Source organism: Protomyctophum parallelum (genome assembly GCF_964188405.1).
Source record: "Protomyctophum parallelum genome assembly, chromosome: 11".
In the NCBI taxonomy this organism is placed as follows: domain Eukaryota; kingdom Metazoa; phylum Chordata; class Actinopteri; order Myctophiformes; family Myctophidae; genus Protomyctophum; species Protomyctophum parallelum.
The window spans coordinates 10,959,617-10,978,488 of NC_139707.1; the positions used below are offsets into that span (position 1 = coordinate 10,959,617).

Below are 18,872 nucleotides of genomic sequence, written 5' to 3' on the forward strand. Positions count from 1 at the left end.
AGCACCCCCAGAGCCTGAACCTGCTGGCCCCCCCACCGGGGGGGGTCCCCGCGGGGGTCCAGCAGGCCAAGAAGAAGAGCGGCTTCCAGATCACCAGCGTGACGCCGGCCCTGATCTCGGTGAGCATTGGGAGGGGGGGACTATTTATACGATATCTTTTCAAGCAGTATCACGATACGCGATATCTCGATATCTTTTCATGCGGTTACTTGTTCAAGTTACTTAACCTTCAGCACCACGTTTAATATCGAGTTTTCGTCGCAAGTTGCGAAGCTTTTCAGCCCCAGAGCTCTTATTTTGAAGAGCCACCAGCTGACGTGACAAACCGGAAGTAACAAGCGATCATTTCCGGGGTACTCGCTAGCCAGATGCTTTAGTTTTCATCACAAGCATATACAGTTGGAGGAGGTACAGCATTGTGTAAACATAAAGTATATACATTTGGAGGACACTGCTGTGTTTCAAACCTAGACAGACAGCAGAGAGCTCAGAGCAGCAGTCGTACCCAGACAGCAGCAGAGAGCTCTAGGACTCAGAGCAGCAGTCATACTCAGACAGACAGCAGAGAGCTTTAGCACTCAGAGCAGCAGTCATACCCACACAGCAGCAGAGAGCTCTAGGACTCAGAGCAGCAGTCGTACCCACACAGCAGCAGAGCTTTAGCACTCAGAGCAGCAGTCATACCCACACAGCAGCAGAGAGCTCTAGGACTCAGAGCAGCAGTCGTACTCAGACAGACAGCAGAGAGCTTTAGCACTCAGAGCAGCAGTCGTACCCAGACAGCAGCAGAGAGCTCTAGGACTCAGAGCAGCAGTCGTACCAGCAGTGGTGAGCGCACCTCATGGCGCACTCTGCCTGTGCACAAATAGGCCATGCATGGCCTACTAATGCGCAAGTTGGCAGCTCGACAGAGTGCATTTCTAGTAATGCCCTAATTTCATGTTTAGAAAATGTTTCAGATGAAGACGATATTCATCATGATTATCCCCCCCCCCCAGGGATGTCCCAGGGATGGTCTTTTAGATGGTCTTTTAGATGAGTCCCAGGGACATTCCCACTGAGTCCCACTTCAACGACATTATTCACTGACATACTGACATATTCAGTCATATTTTGCCATTTTTACAAATTGCAGCATTTAACTCCCATTTCATTTTATATGGTTATATTCATGTAGAAAACGGAAGAAGAAATTATTATTATAACTAAAGCTAGCAAGATAAACTAGAATAAAAAACAGTACAGTGGTACAGTAGTGCATCCCGTGTTGTATTGCGTCCCCTTAACTATAAACTCTGTTTTGCACCCTATTTTAATCTCCCCCCCCCCCCCCCCCCCCTGTAGGTGAGCAGCGGCAACAACAGCGTGGCCGAGGACACTGAGAGCTACGACGAGCTGGACGAGACGTCCCACACGGAGGACAACCTGTCCTCCTCGGACCTCCTGGACGCCTCGCTGTCCCTGTCCCGACACAACGGGGGCACTGCCGAGCGCTCCTCCTCCGAGGAGACGCTCAACAACTTCCACGAGGCCGAGACCCCCGGGGCCGTTTCCCCCAACCCCCACCAGCCCCCGCACGCCCTGAACCAGGTGCCCCCCATGGATTATTAAAACTCATCCTTGGCTAAGGACTTCTTTTAACGACGCCATTAACGTGTTAATTAGCGCTCTATTTAATGATAAAACTATAAAGTTGGCTTACGGCTAATCAAACCTCTGGTCGAGCAGCAGCTCCATGTTCGATTGCTTCCCCATTCAGGCACAATGCATTGAAAAAAAGAGTTTGGTAGATGGTAGACGTGGTAGATTAGGCCTTTCTAGGCCGTTTAAAGAGTATTCCATTTCAAATCGCCCTGGATAAATGAAGCGATTGTTTAGTGGCTCAATAGCTCTTCTCCAGCATCTAAAATATGAATGCTTCTAAAGACTCTTAACAAGTGTTTAGTCCGATCAGAGCGACCACCAGGCAAAAAAGGCTAATATACCTCAAATAATGCAGGTCCATTTGGTTTCATTTTTATGAGTTAGAGTTAGATTGTTGTTTTGCATCTGCATTACTTCATTTACAAGAAGCTTATACAATTAGAGAATGTAGAAGAATTGTTATTTTGATCAACGTTTGCCAAAAGCAAGGAATTGTGGACAAAATATTATCCAACGACAACAAAATATCCTTTAGTTTTGGGTCTGAGAGGCTAAATGTTATCAAATGGTGGTTCCGTGGCTCAACATGCCAAATAAATAATGTACCTTGATATGAAAAGGGTTGAAACCCACTGGTTTAGAACAGAACCATACTACCTAAACATCAATTTGAGATTGTATTTTTGGCTTTATTCCAGGTGTCCCAGCATGTAGGGAGTGGGAATGGTGGGACCCCCTTGGTGAACGGGACCGCGCACTTCCACCACCACCACCACCACCCTCAGGGGCAGCATCACGTTCCCCAAGCCCAGAGCCACCCTGCCTCGTCTGGGCACGGGGGAGTCGCTGCTGGGGCCCTCCCATCCTCCGGAGCTATCCAGAGAATGCCTTCTTCTAACTCATGGCCCGCCAAGGAGATTAATATTAACATCTCAGTCGGCCGCCATCCTCTGAATCTCACTGCTTCTCGGCCTGCCCCGCGGGAGGGGGCTCCTCCCCCGCCCCCCCCCGGATCTGTCTCCTCCTCCGATGGAACGCAAACAGAAGGCACCGCCGTGAGCGCAGCTAATCCCCCGACGACCAGCGTTGCTGATGTGAACACAATGTCGAGCCCTGCCAACGTGCCTACGAAGGGGGCAGTGGGCACCGGTGGCGGTGTTGTGCCCTCCAGCGCCATCAGCAGAGGTGGTGGCGGCGGGGCGGTGGCGGGTGGAAGCGTTGCGACGGGGGGCTCCCTGCCCCCCACTACTAGCAGTCCTAAAGTCAACTCGGGCATCACCACCGCCACCGCCACTGCTGCTGCTGCTGCTGCCAGTGCCTCTGGGGTCGTCACACAGCTGGGAGGAGTTGGATCTGTGTCAACGACCCACTCTGTTGGGGGTCCCTCCTCCTCCTCTGCTCAGAGCGTGGCCCCTCCAGCCCACCCCGGTGGGGGTCCCTCCTCCTCCTCCTCTGCTCAGAGCGTGGGCCCCCCAGCCCACCCCGTTGGGGGTCCCTCCTCCTCCTCTGCTCAGAGCGTGGGCCCCCCAGCCCCTGTATCATCGGCCCCGGCCCCCGGCGGCAGCTCCTCTCGCTTCAGGGTGGTGAAGCTGGACTCCACCTCCGCCGAGCCCTTCAAGAAGGGACGCTGGACGTGCGCCGAGTTCTACGAGAAGGTAAATACATTGAGACCCTACGGCTGTGCTGTTTGTGAAGTAAGTAAGTAAGTAAGCCTTGCCGAGCCATGAGGCCCTAACACCTATCTCCTGTTTCTGTAGCGTGAGGCTAACCTCGCCTCACCAGGCTTTCCACCTCGGAGGAAAGCCTGGTCTCTATTTCATTCCGGGTATATGATCCGCTCGGGAGCGGATGATATCGGTACGTCATGTTGTAGTATTGTTTTGTAGTCATCAGACAGGACCAATCAAACGGAACTTCCTTTTCCCTCAAACCGGAAGCCTGTAGCTTTTATTGAGAAAAATCGGTTTGAGGGAAAAATAAGTTCCGGAAGATTGATGACTACAAAACAATACTACAACATGACGTAGCGATATCATCCGCTCCCGACCGGTTCATGAATCCGAAATGGAATGGTGCCCAGGCTAGCGTGAGGCAGCTTGATGTAAAAGTACACCACCTGGACATGACGCTAGTATGTCCCAATCCAACCCTTGATGCTGAGTGCCAAGCAGGTAGGCACTGGGTCCCATTTTTATAGTCTTTGGCATGACCCAGCCAGGGATCGAACCCTGACCTCCCAGACTCAGGGCGTACACTCTAACCACAAGGCCACTGAGCTGGTGCTGTTTGTGAAACGACCTCCTAAATATGTCTGAAACCCTTTACTTAGTTGCACTGTGAATAATGCTAAGAGAGGAGACCCTACGACTGTGCCATTTGTGACCGCTTCTGTCCAATGCTAAGTCATTGATTTTTTTTTTTCATTTGTCATGTGAAAGCAGGAAATCATAGCTTTAACATATTGACATTGGTTGTTCAGTTTGACCCACCAGTTTTGGAGATATATGGCTTATAGAGTAATGTCTTTCAGAGAAACAGCGAGTTGAGAAAACAGGCTTGAAAGGTTCGCTTCTGTGGTCTCTAACATTACACCTAGCTACATGTTTAAGCATTTATTTCATATTTCAATTTCAGCTCTGACATTAATTTCAGACATGCTCTGTTATGTGAAGAGTCTGCCTGTGCTATTAACTCATTTAGGATAAAAACATTAACAAAAGAAAACTGTTTTTCTCCTCTACTGAACAGTTAGTGTTGCCGCCAGCTTCTAAATAACTGAAACCCTTTACTTGTACCTTTTATACCTTTCTTGGAAAAAAAATGTCACAATGTGAGCTATGCACAAAAACTCATTTCACCCAGTGTTGTAAACCTGTAAAACGGATACTGTGACAATAGAGCACCGAAGTCTGACGTCACTTTCAGTAGAGGGCGTCAGTCCCCAGGTTCATGTATTTTTTTAGTTGCATTGAAATCGCCATAGGAGGATTTTTAGATTGCTTCATATAAGAACTGTGTTTGAAAAATGAACATGTCATCCCGGCCGCTTCACTCATATGGATATGAAGAATCAACTGACTGAGAGAAAACGCTAATGTTACTGCTACTGAATTAGTTCGATTTTCGCTAGAAGCAGACTGTATCATATATGAGTGACTGACTGTTGCAAACGATACAGAGACACCTCCCTGACAATAACGCCGAGACAGCTTGTTTATTTTTGGACCACAACGCTTATAGTAGACGATATTAAGATCACCCCATGTTATTCTCCATAGAGAAATTACTTCCGTGAACCAGGGGAATCGAAGGGATGAGCAAGTTACGTCAGGACTTCGGTGCTCTATTATTCTGATTGTGTTTTCTGAAGGTGGAGACCAGCGCGCCCATCGTCCCCGCGTCTCTGTTGTCCGCCGAGGCCTCCACGGCGGGTCCTGCCCCTCCCCCGGCGCGGCCCCCCACCGGCGGGGAGGGAAGGGAGAGCGTGGGCGAGACCCCCGGTGGTGCGGCGGCGGATCTCACCACCTCCTCCACCCACCCGAAGACCACCTCATCCTCCTCAGCGGCTGCCGGAAGCATCCACCACCAGCCCGTGTCCACGGCTGGGGTCAGCCACTACCACCACCCCCCCCACCCCCCGCAGCAGCAGCTCACCTACGCCCAGGCGGTCGCTAGCCCACCCCCGGATACCTCCCACCTCGCCCATCATCATCATGGCCTCTTGCAGCAGCAGCAGCAGCACAGGGGCTACACGCCGGGGCCTCTCCCCCAGCAGCAGCAGCAGCAGCGGCCGTGTGCTGGCTCCTCCCAGGTGAGAACCCCCTATAACCTGCTGGTGTCACCAGCCTTTCCACACTTGGTTTAATGTTACGCTCTCAAGAGTTAAAGACCTATAAATGTCCCCATAATTTAGCTGGGGACCACCTGGAACCCCCTCAAGGTCCCCGGACCGCTGGTTGAAGTTAAAGTTTAGGAAAATACTTTTTTCAGTTGCGATATTTTATTTAGCTTTATTCCATGTGCCCCTCCCCTCCTCGCAGATCATCCAGGCTCCTCCCCCCCAGCAGATCTCCTCTCTCCCGGGCACCGCGGGGGTCCCTCAGATGGGGGGGGTCCCCGCATCAGCGGGGGGTCTCAACCAGCCTGGCTCCCCGCCCGTGGATCAGCAGCAGCAGTCGCTCCAAGCCCCGAAGATCCAGTCCGGCCCGTCGCTCCATCACCACCCCCAGGCTCCCTCCAGCACGCAGCAGCAGAGTGTCCTCCAGACCCCCCCAAAAGCCCCCCACCGGGGCGGCCCCACCCAGTCCGTCGGTAAGAGTAGGCCTGTCATTATTAACACAATTATCCCTTCTCTAAATCCCACCCCAAAAAAGCGACCGCCCAATGCCAATCCAAATAGTTTAGCAACTGTTGCTATGCAGGACAAGCTTTCACCACCTCATAACTGTCAGTGTTATTTTGCATGGCTGTTGTTGAACACACACACAGCTTAAGGTCAGGAAAGTTACACAACTGACCCACCCGGTTGATGGCAGTAATACTAATGGCTGTAGTCTTACCGTGCAACATGCATAAACATGGTGTTGGCTCAGAGGTTAAATGTTGTGATGTTGTGCCAGGCCTGTCGGTGGTGGCTCAGAGGTTAAATGTTGTGATGTTGTGCCAGGCCTGTCGGTGGTGGCTCAGAGGTTAAATGTTGTGATGTTGTGCCAGGCCTGTCGGTGGTGGCTCAGAGGTTAAATGTTGTGATGTTGTGCCAGGCCTGTCGGTGGTGGCTCAGAGGTTAAATGTTGTGATGTTGTGCCAGGCCTGTCGATGGTGGCTCAGAGCTGGCAGGACTTCCAGGACTTGGCCTCCTCCCAGAGCGCTGCCCTGCACCTCGCCCACGGCGGCCTCCATACGACGATGCCCTCCACCCAGCCAGCGCTGTACACCAACCTGCCCGGCTTCAGCGCCACGCAGCTGGAGGACGCCCGGGGCTTTCTGCTGGGGCTTCCCGGGGCAGTGGGCCATTGGGGACACGGCGGCGGCGCCGGCGCCTCAGAGGGCAACGCGGGCGGCTCGGTTGGTGCCTTGACCACCTCGACCAGCGGCCTCCTCGGCGACAGGTAAGACTATACTTGTTGACCTTTAACCTTTCTTCAGGTGACTAGAAGAAGAAGAAGAAGAAGATCGGGCGGGTCGAGCTCTAGTAGCGCCACGGGTGTGGAAATTACTGGGTCATACTGTAAGGGCCAGGTGCACTTACAGTATCTGGTTTATGAACATCTACAGTATAGTTTGTGTGCCGCGTGTTACGCAGCCTCTGCCTCAGTCTTAGTGGTGATATGAGGACTGAGAGTCCTTCATGTTGTTGTGTCTGTACTGCAGTACAGTACAGTACAGTACAGTACAGTACAGTACAGTACAGTACAGTACAGTACAGTACAGTACAGTACAGTACAGTACAGTACAGTACAGTACAGTACAGTACAGTACAGTACAGTACAGTACAGTACAGTACCTGAGCTCGTACATGAGTCTCGTGAGGAAGTCTTGTGTCACCTTTTTTTTAATGCTGAATATGTGTTAGTCTTAAATTTATATTCAGTGATTTCACTTAATTCAAATATCACTTCTTATTTTTGTTTTGTTGTGATAATCCTCCCTACTATAGAGTGTGCTGGCCATATGATGACTTCCTCCTTGTCCCCAGTTAAATCCTGGGGTCAAAAAACCGTAGGTTTAGTTTTTGGCTAGGTGGCCCAGCCTTCATCCAATCAGGATAGAGAGGGGCCTTCCTCCAATCATGATCGAGCGGGGGCGGGCCTTGGTGTGCATGCTGTTGGCCTGTTGTGCACCCCCCCCCCCCACTGTAGAGCGTGTGAATGTGCAGATCTTGTTACCGGGGAAGACCGGGGGGTTTTCCAAATCACTGAATGCTACTTGTGTTCAGTCTTAAGGCCGATTCATAGGTGAGCACCATTTCGGTGAGTCCTGTGAGCCTTTCATATTGTGGCTGTGGCTCAGGAGGTAGAGCAGGTCGTCCAGTGACCCGTGAGTTGGCGGTTCGAATCTCGGCTCCTCCTCCTCCTCCTGTCCACGTGTCTAAGTGTCCTTGGGCAAGAAGATACCGATTACCGAACCCCACACTGGCTCCAACGAGTGTGAGCTCGCCACCGTCGGTCGGTGTGTGTGAATGTGGGAAGTGAGGACGTGTGGGACTGTTCGCCACTTCACCTCCCAGTGTATGAATGAATGGACCGTTGTAAAGCGCTTTGAGCAGGCGTCACCAACATGTGTCCGTGGCAAAGTTTAGATTTTGTGTTTTACACACCATTATAATGTTCTTATTTTTTACCATAATAACCAATTACTGAATGGAACGTCTCCAGGTTTTGGTTTTCTTCCGAAGATGTATGACACTGACCGACACATTGGCATAATAGGAGTCCAATTAGTAGTAGTGGTTCTCAAATGTTTTATTTGCAAAGTCCTCTGACAGTACATTGCCCCGCCAACCTTTCGACCATCGCCTGTTCGCCTGCTATCGCCGGTAGTCGCCGGGTCCCATAGACAAATAATGCACTTCTGGAAAATTTGTCTGATTATAGTTGTTTTTAGATTAATTAGCTTCGGTTCGATTAATCAATCAGACCGATTAATTAGTCTTTACAAGATAAACAAGCCCAAATTAACAGCTTGAACAGATGTCCAAGCTCACAATATTAATCTGACTTGCCTAAGACTGCAGGGCAGACACCCTATTACATGTATTTTTCAGAATGGACAAAATGATTATAATTTTTCAATACAGAATGAGATCATATCGACATCGGTAATATCGCTTATCGGCCATAACAGCAATTCATTATATTGGATATCGATATGGGTCAAAATGTCTCATCGACACATCCCTAGTTTTTTTAGTGGTCCTACGAGGGGCTGTGAGTCTTTCATACTGTTGTGTTTCAGTGACTTCAGTCTTAGCGGTGAGGAATTCGCAGGGCTGTGCACATCACAGGCGGAACACAGCAGAGCTGGCAACCTTTTATGGGAAAACGTCCAGAGTCAGATGACATTACAGACAAAGAGACAGACAGACAGACAGACAGACAGACAGCTAGCTGGTGGCTCTCATGCAGCAGCACTGCCGGGATTGGAAGGCAGGCTTGCATGTGCACTGTAACTGTTTGTGTGCGTGCACGCTCGCGTACGTGTTTGCGTGCGTGCGTGTGTGTGTGTGTGTGTCACAGTGAGAGACGACGGCAGCGATAATTGGAAGACAACTGTTGTTGTTTTTGTTTTCCCTCCAGTCTGTCTGTCTGTCTGTCTGTCTGTCTGTCCTCTCTCAGAACTATAGGGTAACCTAGATGTCCCTCTTTGCATGGGACAGTCCCTCATTTCCAAGACCTTTCAGGCGTTCCACACATTGACACCCTGTCTGTCCCACACATTGACACCCTGTCTGTCCCACACATTGACACCCTGTCTGTCCCACACATTGAGACCCTGTCTGTCCCACAGATTGACACCCTGTCTGTCACACACATTAGGTGAATCCCAATTCAGGGTGTTCACCCTACAAGGTGCGGTACTAGGTAGGATAGGGTAGGGCACTGCACTGACACTACCCTGTGGAGGTGGCATAGTGCACACGCAGAGGGCATGTCTGTGGATTGGGACAGCGTCCACTGGGCTGAGCTGGGCGGAGCCGAGTGGAGCTGGGCGGAGCCAAGCGGTGCCCCAGCGTTCTCGACTGGCGGCCATTGCTGTTTACACGGACTGACTGCAGTGTTGTTAAAAGTAGTTAAAACTACTTTTTTAGCCCACGGAATTTACTTTCAAGTAATTTTTGGGGAGTATTTAGTTGTTTAAACTTCATGTATGTGGTCAATTCATCATAAAAGGGCCTATTTAAAAATATCCCACAACGGCGTCGGAGAATTCAGAGAACCGTAGGTCTCGCTTTGGGGGCTGTCACCAGGGAGCTGTACCCGTTTTTACCTCTCCTTTGTCGGCGTGGGCCGGGGCGATTTCCCCCCGTTTCTCCTGCGGGGCGACGTGGTGCCCGTGTGTGATGCGGTTCGTTTCCAGTTGTTTTGTTTCCCCGGGTGTCGGGTGCAGTGTAAATAAAAGCTATTCTATAAAATATCTATTGTTATTACTACGTCGAATCTGATTTGGCTTGAGTCCTGACTTGTTGCAAAGAGTTTCTGAAAGGAAGGATATACCAAACTGCATATAGCCTGCCATACACTTCATAATGATAAATGTTTTTACATTTGGACAGAATACAGACTATCGTCGCATCTGCTGTTTGATTTGTATTAGCAGGCACCGATCAATCACTGATCATATAGGCTAAGTTTATTGCTATAATGTCATTTAATATAGGTATACTTTTACATTTAAACAACCACATATAGGCCTATAGCCTATACCTACTGTAAAGTGAGTATAAACTGTTAATTCAACTGAGGGAAATTAATTAATCAGAATGATACTCTTAATCAGTTAATTACATTTGCATTTACATGAATGAAAAGGTTAAACCAGGCCAACTCTCAGCTCCAAATGGATAGGCTACATTTATCACAATATTATTTTACTGTGTAATCTAACACAAATCTTACAAATGCTGTCACTCAGTTATTTAATTTAGGCAGAAAATATATCACTGAATAGTGTATGCAATTAATGCATTCAAAAGAGCTGAATAAATGTTTTATGGACCCATAGTAGTGATTATTATTTAATAATAATAATAAAACTTTATTTGTATAGCACCTTTCATGACATGAAATGCAGCTCAAAGTGCTTTACAGAGCAATGGAGCATTAAAAAACAAGCAGTAATGCAATGCAATACAGTGAGGACATGAATAACAAAAAATAAAAGATCAATTAAAAGCAATGTTGTAGAAGTGGGTCTTGAGCTGTGCTTTAAAAATGTCTACAGAGGCTGCCTGACGAAGGTACAGTGGGAGCATGCCGTCGGCCCGTAGAAGCAAAAAGCTGCTTCCCCGTATTTTTTAGTTGCCATTTCTTTAGGCAAAGCGAGCAGGCCAGCAGTGGAAGACCTTAGGGGGGGGCGGTTTGGGACATATTTAGGCAGGCAGTCATGTAGGTAGGAAGGTGCGAGACCATTGAGAGCTTTATACACAAGTAAAATAATTTTAAAATCAATCCTAAAAAGAACCGGAAGCCAGTGCAGTGAAGCCAAAACTGGAGTAATATGTTCTCTCATCTTAGTTCTAGTTAAAACTCTGGCTGCTGCATTTTGGACAAGTTGTAATCTGTCAGTTGTTTTCTTAGCCAGTCCTGAAAAAAGTGCATTGCAGTATAAATCAAGCCGAGAAAAAACAAAGGCGTGGATTAGCGTTTTTGCATCGTCCAAAGACAAATAGGCTCTGATTCGTGCAATATTTCTAAGGTGAAAAAAGGCAATCTTGGTAACATGATTAATGTGTTTGTGTGTGATTAATTTAAGTTGTTTTGCCATACCCATTTATTTTGCCATAAATCAGATAGCTTTAAGGTACGGCCATGACAGCAATGGTAGGAAAAAAGATATATAATATATTAATCATATTCGGATATTCGGTTTTCGGGGGGCCAACTGTTTCCTATATTCGGTATTCACTGCAGCCTGCGCAGTACGGCTGCGCCGTGGCGATGTACACTGCACCGAGAGGGTACATCCCCACTGGCCTTTAGAAGCGAGCACGGGCGGGGAAAAATAGTGCGTGGCCCAGTGCAGTATCAACAGGACACTTTTTGCGCTCTGTGGAATGGGATGCACTGCGGCGCGGCGCTGTGACGTCATATACCACGAAATACGCACTTCTCAGTGTCTACACTCCCAATTGGGATTCACCTAGTGACACCCTGTCTGTCCCACACATTGAGACCCTGTCTGTCCCACACATTGAGACCCTGTCTGTCCCACACATTGAGACCCTGTCTGTCCCACACATTGACACCCTGTCTGTCCCACACATTGAGACCCTGTCTGTCCCACACATTGAGACCCTGTCTGTCCCACACATTGACACCCTGTCTGTCCCACACATTGTTTTTGTGCTAATTTGCTTATTTCCATCGAAATATGTAGTAAAGTGTGCCTCTTGGGATACTATTTACATTATGAAGAGAGGATATATAAAAAACAATAGATTTTTGAGCGATGGAAATAAGCGAATTAGCACAACACCCCATAGCCCCTTTCAATTCAATGCAATTCATTGAGGGCTTATGGTAGGGGAAATAGCCAATAATGTGCTTTTGCACAAAATAACACCTGGACCTCTTTGGTGGAGATGTAACAACTACAAATAAAGGTAAGAAAGCCTTGTAGTCTGAAATTCTCCTTTAAGTATACGTTGCAACGCTAACCCCGTCCTGCTTGTCCCACACAAGCGATACTTTTGTCCCTCAAATGGACAGTTTGGATCTGGTCACTGTAATCAGAACAGAGGATCTGGTCACTGTCCTCAGAACAGAGGATCTGGTCACTGTCCTCAGAACAGAGGATCTGGTCACTGTCCTCAGAACAGAGGATCTGGTCACTGTCCTCAGAACAGAGGATCTGGTCACTGTCCTCAGAACAGAGAGCCTCTGGTTTGCTCCTGGTCACAGAGAGGCTGCCAGCCAGCAGTCAGTGACTCTGCATTTAGCCTAGCAGACTGTCTGTGTCCCCCCCTCCTCCCCCCTCCTCCTCCTCTTCCTTCTGTCTTCTGTACGCTGCACAAATGTTTTGCTGGGGCACGCACGCACGCACACACGCACGCACACGCACACGCACACACTCTCTCTCTCTCTCTCAGCACACGGGTGGGTTCAAAACCAACCCCCCTGGCATGCTGAAACCTGAAACGAGGCTTTAAGTTGTGTTAAAAACGTGTAGTTAGTGCAGCTCTCTCTGGCTTTAGGCGTATGCAGTGCAGTGCAGTACAGTACAGTACAGTACAGCACAGCACAGCACAGCACAGCACAGCACAGTACAGTACAGTACAGCACAGTACAGTACAGCACAGCACAGCACAGCACAGCACAGTACAGCACAGCACAGTACAGTACAGCACAGCACAGCACAGTACAGTACAGTACAGTACAGTACAGTACAGTACAGTACAGTACAGTACAGTACAGTACAGTACAGTACAGTACAGTACAGTACAGCACAGTACAGTACCTGCGCTCTCGTCTCATGAGGAAGTCTCGTGTCACTTTTTCCCCCCCGTGTTAAGCAAACAATTGGGCGCGCTCCCTACCGAACCATTAAGACCTGGAACGCGTCTGTGTCGCTACGAGATTTTAGATCTGCTACTTTTGAAAAGATCGTGAAAACATGTGCAAGAATCTTTGAATATACATTTTTAACAAAAGAGGAAATTCTGCCCAGGAATGTCATCTTATTGTCAAGGATACAATATGTAACCACTTCTTTGCTAGAGATTACTATGTTGTCAACTTGGACCGTAACCCATTCTGACCGGGCACCCATTTTGGTGTCGGCATCATGTCATGCTTTAGCTATTGAAAAATAGCAGATCTACAAGCTCATATCGCGCCACCGAGTGGCACGATTCGAGCTTGTAGGTCTGCTATTTTGGAAAAATCAAAGAATGACTGACATTTTTAGAATCTGATCTCAGGTCAGAATGGGTTCAGACCAGTGTGTGTCCAGTGGAAACCTCGTATGAATCTGATCTCAGGTCAGAATTGGTTAATGTATAGTAGGAACAGTAACGGTCCTAGTATGCTTGAGGGACCCCACAGCTCACTGGGAGGGGTGAGGACATGGTTCCGTTTATGTCAACCATTTGTTCTCTTCCCTCGAGTTAGGACCTCATCCACCCTAAAGATGTACTATCAAAACCAGTCGCCCTCAGTTTTTCCAGTAGGATCGAATGGTTTACGGTATCAAATGCCTTTTGGAGGTCCACAGAGATTAATAGTCCATAGACTGCAGGCCTTAAACAAACATTTATAGTCCATAGAATGCAAGCCTTAAACAGACATTAATAGTCCATAGACTGTAGGCCTTAAACATAGATTAATAGTTCATAGACCGCATGCCTTAAACAAACATTAATAGTTCATAGACTGCAGGCCTTAAACATAGATTAATAGTCCATAGACTCCAGGCCTTAAACAAACATTAATAGTCCATAGACTGCAGGCCTTAAACAAACATTAATAGTCCATAGACTGCAGGCCTTAAACAGAGATTAATAGTCCATAGACTGCAGGCCTTAAACAAACATTAATAGTCCATTGAATGCAGGCCTTAAACAGAGATTAATAGTCCATAGACTGCAGGCCTTAAACATTAATAGTCCATAGACTGCATGGCTTTCCTAAATCACGTCATGTGCAAGCCAAGTCTATGGACTATAACCCATTTCGACCTGAGGCCTATTCTAAAAAAAAAGTCTCCTAAATCCCACAGTCAGTGGTGCTCAACCTTTTTCATGTCGAGGACCCCATAATGATCTGTACTTGGCCGTGGACCCCCATCTGAAAATATGTTGTTCCATGGACCCCCCCATTTAAGTTAAAAACATTCACTCTGAAAGAATAAATATTCAAAGATTTGTGCCACATTTTCAAGATTTTTCAAAAATAGCAGATATACAAGCTCGTAGCTAAAGTATACCACAATGTTTAAAACATCAAAAGGGGGTCCCATCCTGAATAATGGATCAATGTTTGTAAGGGCGGTTGTTGTGTGGCGGCGCAAGCGTTGTCGTGCTTGTCTCTCTGCATCCTGTGCCAGTACTCCATCTGCTGACTGGGATACAGCTTGTGCACCGTGACCATGTTGTTGTACCCGCAGCCGGAGTAGCGCAGTCCCTGGTCGTTGAACAGGGAGGCGCTGGGCGGCGGCGTGGGCTCGACCCCTAGCCTGGCCAGGCAGACCCCCACGTACACGTCCTCGAAGCGCAGCAGGGGGACACTCCGAGAGGCTCCGTAGATGTCCGTCGCCAGGTGTCCCGAGAACACGTAGCCCGTACCCGCGCAGTAGTCCGGGTACAGCCCGCCCGGGTACTCTTCGTGGGGCATGTAATACTTGTGCCAGAAAAAGCGGATCGGCCCATGGCCGCTTATCACCCTGCCTGTGAAGTAATTCGTCCTGGGTTTCAGTTCGGGTCTCAGCAGCTTGTGGACGAGGTAGTCGGTGTTGACGAGCACGTCGCTGTCGGTCTTCATGACGTAGCTGGCGCGCGGGCAGTGCACGGCCACCCAGTTCATCCCCATCAGGGTCTTTAGAGTCAGGTTGAGGTACGTGTCCAGAAAGTCCTGCTGGACAATATCGTGGTGCCTCAGGCTCTCAGCCTCCAGGGTCTCCTGCTGCAGGCGTCCCGGCTCACCTCCCTTCACCCCCAGCAGGAACAGGCGGACAATCCCATGGCCTGGAGCGAGGCTCTCGTTCCCCCACGTGTGCCGTATGACGTTGCGCGCCTCGACTTCGTGAGCCTCGGTGAGTATCAGCAACACCAGGAACGGCGGTGGCTTTCCCTCCGGGCATTTGTTTGGCTCGTTAATGACATAGGGGTACGGCCCGGGAGTTAGGGTATAGTTCCCTGGGTGACCCCTGGGTTCTTCATTAGCGCACCCCTGGGTGATCACTTCACTTGGGTCGGCAAGCCGGGAAAAGTTCTCTCCCTCCTGGCTGGCCTCGTGGAACCGGAAGACCAGGACCCCCAGGAGGAACGAGGCGAGGCACAGGAACGCGGCGATGTGCTTCCAGCGGTGGCGGCGTCCCTTCCACGGCATGGTGTCGTCTGGTTGTGCTGCCCACTTGGACCCTGTTGGACTTCAGAGGGATATGGGTTCCGTTGGAGCAGCAGAGGTCTAGGGGATCGGTATAAGCCTTGTATGGTACAGAGGAAACGCGGATGTAACCCGACAATGGCTGCCACCAGGATGTATATATATATATATATATATATATATATACAGTATATACGGTCTGACGAGGGTGTCATATTATCTCCGATGATGTCATGATGTCATGATGTCACGTCCCACTGCGAGGAGACCCCGGGGCAGACCAAGGTGCAGTTGGAGGAAACACATCGACTCACTGGCCCTTCGGAACGTCTCGGGATCCCCCAGGAGGAAGTCACTAATGTTGCTCTGGAGAGCGAAGTCTGGAACTCTCTGGTGGAGCAGTTGCCCACGCGACCCGACTACGGATAAGCGGTTGAAGATGGATGGATGGATGTCATGATGAGTGAGACAATCCATGGAGCCAATAAGGACTGCATACACTCCCGCAGGTCTGGGCCCAAATATGGTCATTGTTCCCAAACTCTTTTTCATGTCAAGGACCCCCAAATCGGCACTAATTATTTAGCCCACGAACCCCCATTTGAGAAGATATGCCAGGGACCCCCCATAAGAGAATATTATTACGGCTCTAGCAGTGATTCTCAATCTCAACCCGTCTCTACCTATTTAATGGCATTTCTATCTCTGGGATCCCAATTTATATTGTAAAATCAATGTTGATTTAACTCTGAGAGTGTACAAATGGAACCCTTACAGACCCAGAAGGGTCCATTTGGTTCCAAACTATCATATAGCTGCATGGATACCCCCTGGAACTCCCACAAGGACCCCAGGGGGTCCCACTTTGGGAACAACTGGATTAACCCCAGAAGCAAAGATTTGAGTAAAAACAACGTTTGCTTTGAAAGAATATAATATTCAAGGATTTGTGCCACATTTTAACGATTTTTCAAAAATCAGTCACGTCAGTCAGGCCTTAGTCTCTCAAAACAGACTGTTGACTCATTTCGAGGAACAAAATGAGTGGGTTGCTGTTTTCCCAAATATTTGCCGGTGGGATTCTCAGATTGGTCAGACCTTAACAAACATTAATAGTCCATAGACTGCATGGATTTCCAAATGTACGTCATGTGCCAAGCCAAGTGTGTGGACCCATTTAGACCTGAGGCAGATAAAAAGAAAAAAAATCACACCTGTGTGAAATGAGGGGTGCTCATTTCATCGTAATATTGAGACGTGTGAGGACAAGATTTAGCGGACATTTGACCAGAATTCCCCTTTCATTGACAATGTTGAGACGTGTGAAGACAAAAGCTGTTTATAGAAGGGGCCCCTTAAAATAAATCACACCCGTGTGAAGTGAGGGGCGCTTTATCAACCCTTATCATCTTACATCATCGCGATAACATAACATATAATATGCCGACTTGCTCAGTGACAGACAAAACAAAAACTCTGTTCATTGTCAATGGCATTTAATGTTAACCCATTTAGGCCTGACCTGAAAAAAAAAAAAAAACATTCGCTCTGAAATAATATATATTCAAAGATCTGTGCCGCATTTTTACATATTTTCAAAAATAGCAGACCTACAAGCTTGTAGCACGCCACTCAGTTGCGTGCTATAAGCTTGTAGATCTGCTATTTTTCAATAGCTAAAGTACAACATAACAAAAGGGGTTCCCGTACAGAATGGGTTAAACCTGTATGTGGGAGGGGCTAGCACCCATATATGGGCATTTACTGATGACATCAGCAAGCTCCATACATGCAAAAAAGGGACACAGAGTAAAAAATTAAATAGTACCATATGTGCATATTTTCCCTGTAGTAGCAAATGTTAGGTAACCTTTTTTGCGAACAGCCTCAGTTGGTCATGTTCCATATATATAACACAATTTAGTTTAGGAAGGTGCAATTTAGGCTAAGTTCCATATGTGACCCAATTGTAACTGGGGATATGTCATTGGATGTTTTTTCCACTTTCCTTTTTCATGTCATATGAAAGCAGGGAATCATAGCTTCAAATTGACATATTGGTTGTTCAGTTTGACCCACCAGTTTTGGAGATATGGCTTATAGAGTAATGTCTTGCAGAGAAACAGCGAGTTGAGAAAACAGACTTGAAAGGTTCACTGCTGTGGTCTCCAACATTACACCTAGCTACATGTTTAAGCATTTATTTCATATTTACATGTCGATTTCAGCTCTGACATTTATTTCAGACATGCTCTAGTATGTGAAGAGTCTGCCTGTGCTATTAACTCATTTTGGATTAAAAAAAAATACAAATAAATCAGTGCAACGCTGGAGGTTGCACGATGGCAGCCTCTCAGTCAAATCTGGTCACATATAAGATTAGTTTAGAAAGGTGGCTATCGGTTTTTTTTTTGTCCGGTTTCCCTCTGGTTCTTATCAGTTTGTTCATGTATCTGATTGGCTGTTCATAGCTACTGTGGAGTCAGTACTGCTGTATGGGGCCGAGACCCTCACAGTACAACAGGAAAAAGCCCTGGATGGAGACTACACAAGAATGCTACGAATGGCACTAGGTGTCACATGGACGGACCGCATCAGAAATGTGGACCTCTATATGGGGACCAACACTGCAGAGCTCAAGAACCTGATGTTGGATAGGAATTTGTGGAGGGCAGCGATCCAGGAAATCCAAGTTGGTGTTTGCTAGACCTCACTCTCACATTAACGCATTCATCTGATTGTTCGGGAAAGAAGCTTTTTTTTGCAATCTGTTTCAAGTGGCTTTGAGGCAGGCAGCACGCGGCAGCTTCTCAAACAGTCTACGGCAGTGGTTCCCAAAGTGGGGTGCGGGGACCCCCAGGGGTACTTGAGGGAGTTTCAGGGGGGACCCAGCTAAATGATAGTTTGGAACCAAATGGACCCTTTGGGTCTGTAACTCAGAGAGTGTACAAATGGAACCAAATGGACCCCAACGGTTCCATTTGGTTCCATTTGTACGCTCTCAGAGTTAAATTAGCATTGATTTTACAATATAAATTGGGGGTCCCAGAGATTTAAATGCTATTCAATGCATGTCAAACTGGGGGGTCCTTAAAATTAAACGTGTAGAAAATCACTGCTAGAGCCATATAAATCTTCTCTTATTGGGGTCCCTGGCATATATTTTCAAATGGGGGGTCCGTGGGGCCAATTAGTGTCAATGTGGGGGTCCTTTGACATGAGAAGGTTTGGGAAGGAACCACTGGTACGGTTGGGATGGCGTGGGTCCTTCAAACGGGCACGTGCAGAGAGTGTTAGAGAGGCAGGGGTTGACATCCCATAAGAGGGCACTCTTACGCGCTGCGACGCGTTGAGAGCTTGTAGATCAGCTATTTTCGGGACGCAACCCTGCACTCTTTCTCTACTGGAGATGCAGGTGTAACGACATGGATTTCAAAAGAAATTAGTTCAGGAGAAAAGAAAAGAAAA

General features: G+C 48.1%; 3 protein-coding genes across 4 annotated transcripts in view; 2 read left to right on the top strand and 1 right to left on the bottom strand.

The window, feature by feature from the left end:
- LOC310866884 (TSC22 domain family protein 1-like) overlaps positions 1 to 5,617 on the top strand; it is a gene marked incomplete at its 3' end in the record, with an annotated part of 5,872 nt that extends 255 nt beyond the window's left edge. Inside the window, exons 1-6 of the mRNA XM_083776680.1 lie at positions 1 to 119; positions 1,345 to 1,590; positions 2,343 to 3,050; positions 3,105 to 3,299; positions 5,015 to 5,455; positions 5,558 to 5,617. The exon at positions 1 to 119 is cut by the window's left edge and continues 255 nt beyond it. Coding sequence (XP_083632806.1) covers positions 1 to 119; positions 1,345 to 1,590; positions 2,343 to 3,050; positions 3,105 to 3,299; positions 5,015 to 5,455; positions 5,558 to 5,617 — 1,769 coding nt within the window. The remainder of the gene's footprint in view (positions 120 to 1,344; positions 1,591 to 2,342; positions 3,051 to 3,104; positions 3,300 to 5,014; positions 5,456 to 5,557) is intronic.
- The window catches only part of LOC310867348 (uncharacterized protein), a 61,379-nt gene continuing 47,832 nt past the window's right edge, over positions 5,326 to 18,872 (top strand). Inside the window, exons 1-4 of one of the 2 annotated variants that reach the window (XM_083777321.1) lie at positions 5,326 to 5,455; positions 5,709 to 5,955; positions 6,405 to 6,426; positions 6,474 to 6,752. In XM_083777321.1, coding sequence (XP_083633447.1) covers positions 5,748 to 5,955; positions 6,405 to 6,426; positions 6,474 to 6,752 — 509 coding nt within the window. In that variant the 5' untranslated portion in view covers positions 5,326 to 5,455; positions 5,709 to 5,747. Of the gene's footprint in view, positions 5,456 to 5,708; positions 5,956 to 6,404; positions 6,427 to 6,451; positions 6,753 to 18,872 lie in introns of both variants that reach the window. The other variant, XM_083777322.1, reaches the window with a different exon arrangement.
- On the bottom strand, positions 14,295 to 15,407 carry LOC310866379 (beta-1,3-galactosyltransferase 2-like; the record flags this gene model as incomplete). Its single annotated transcript, XM_083775985.1, has 1 exon — positions 14,295 to 15,407. The coding sequence occupies one exon, from the start codon at positions 15,405 to 15,407 to the stop codon at positions 14,295 to 14,297; it is 1,113 nt and encodes a 370-aa protein (XP_083632111.1).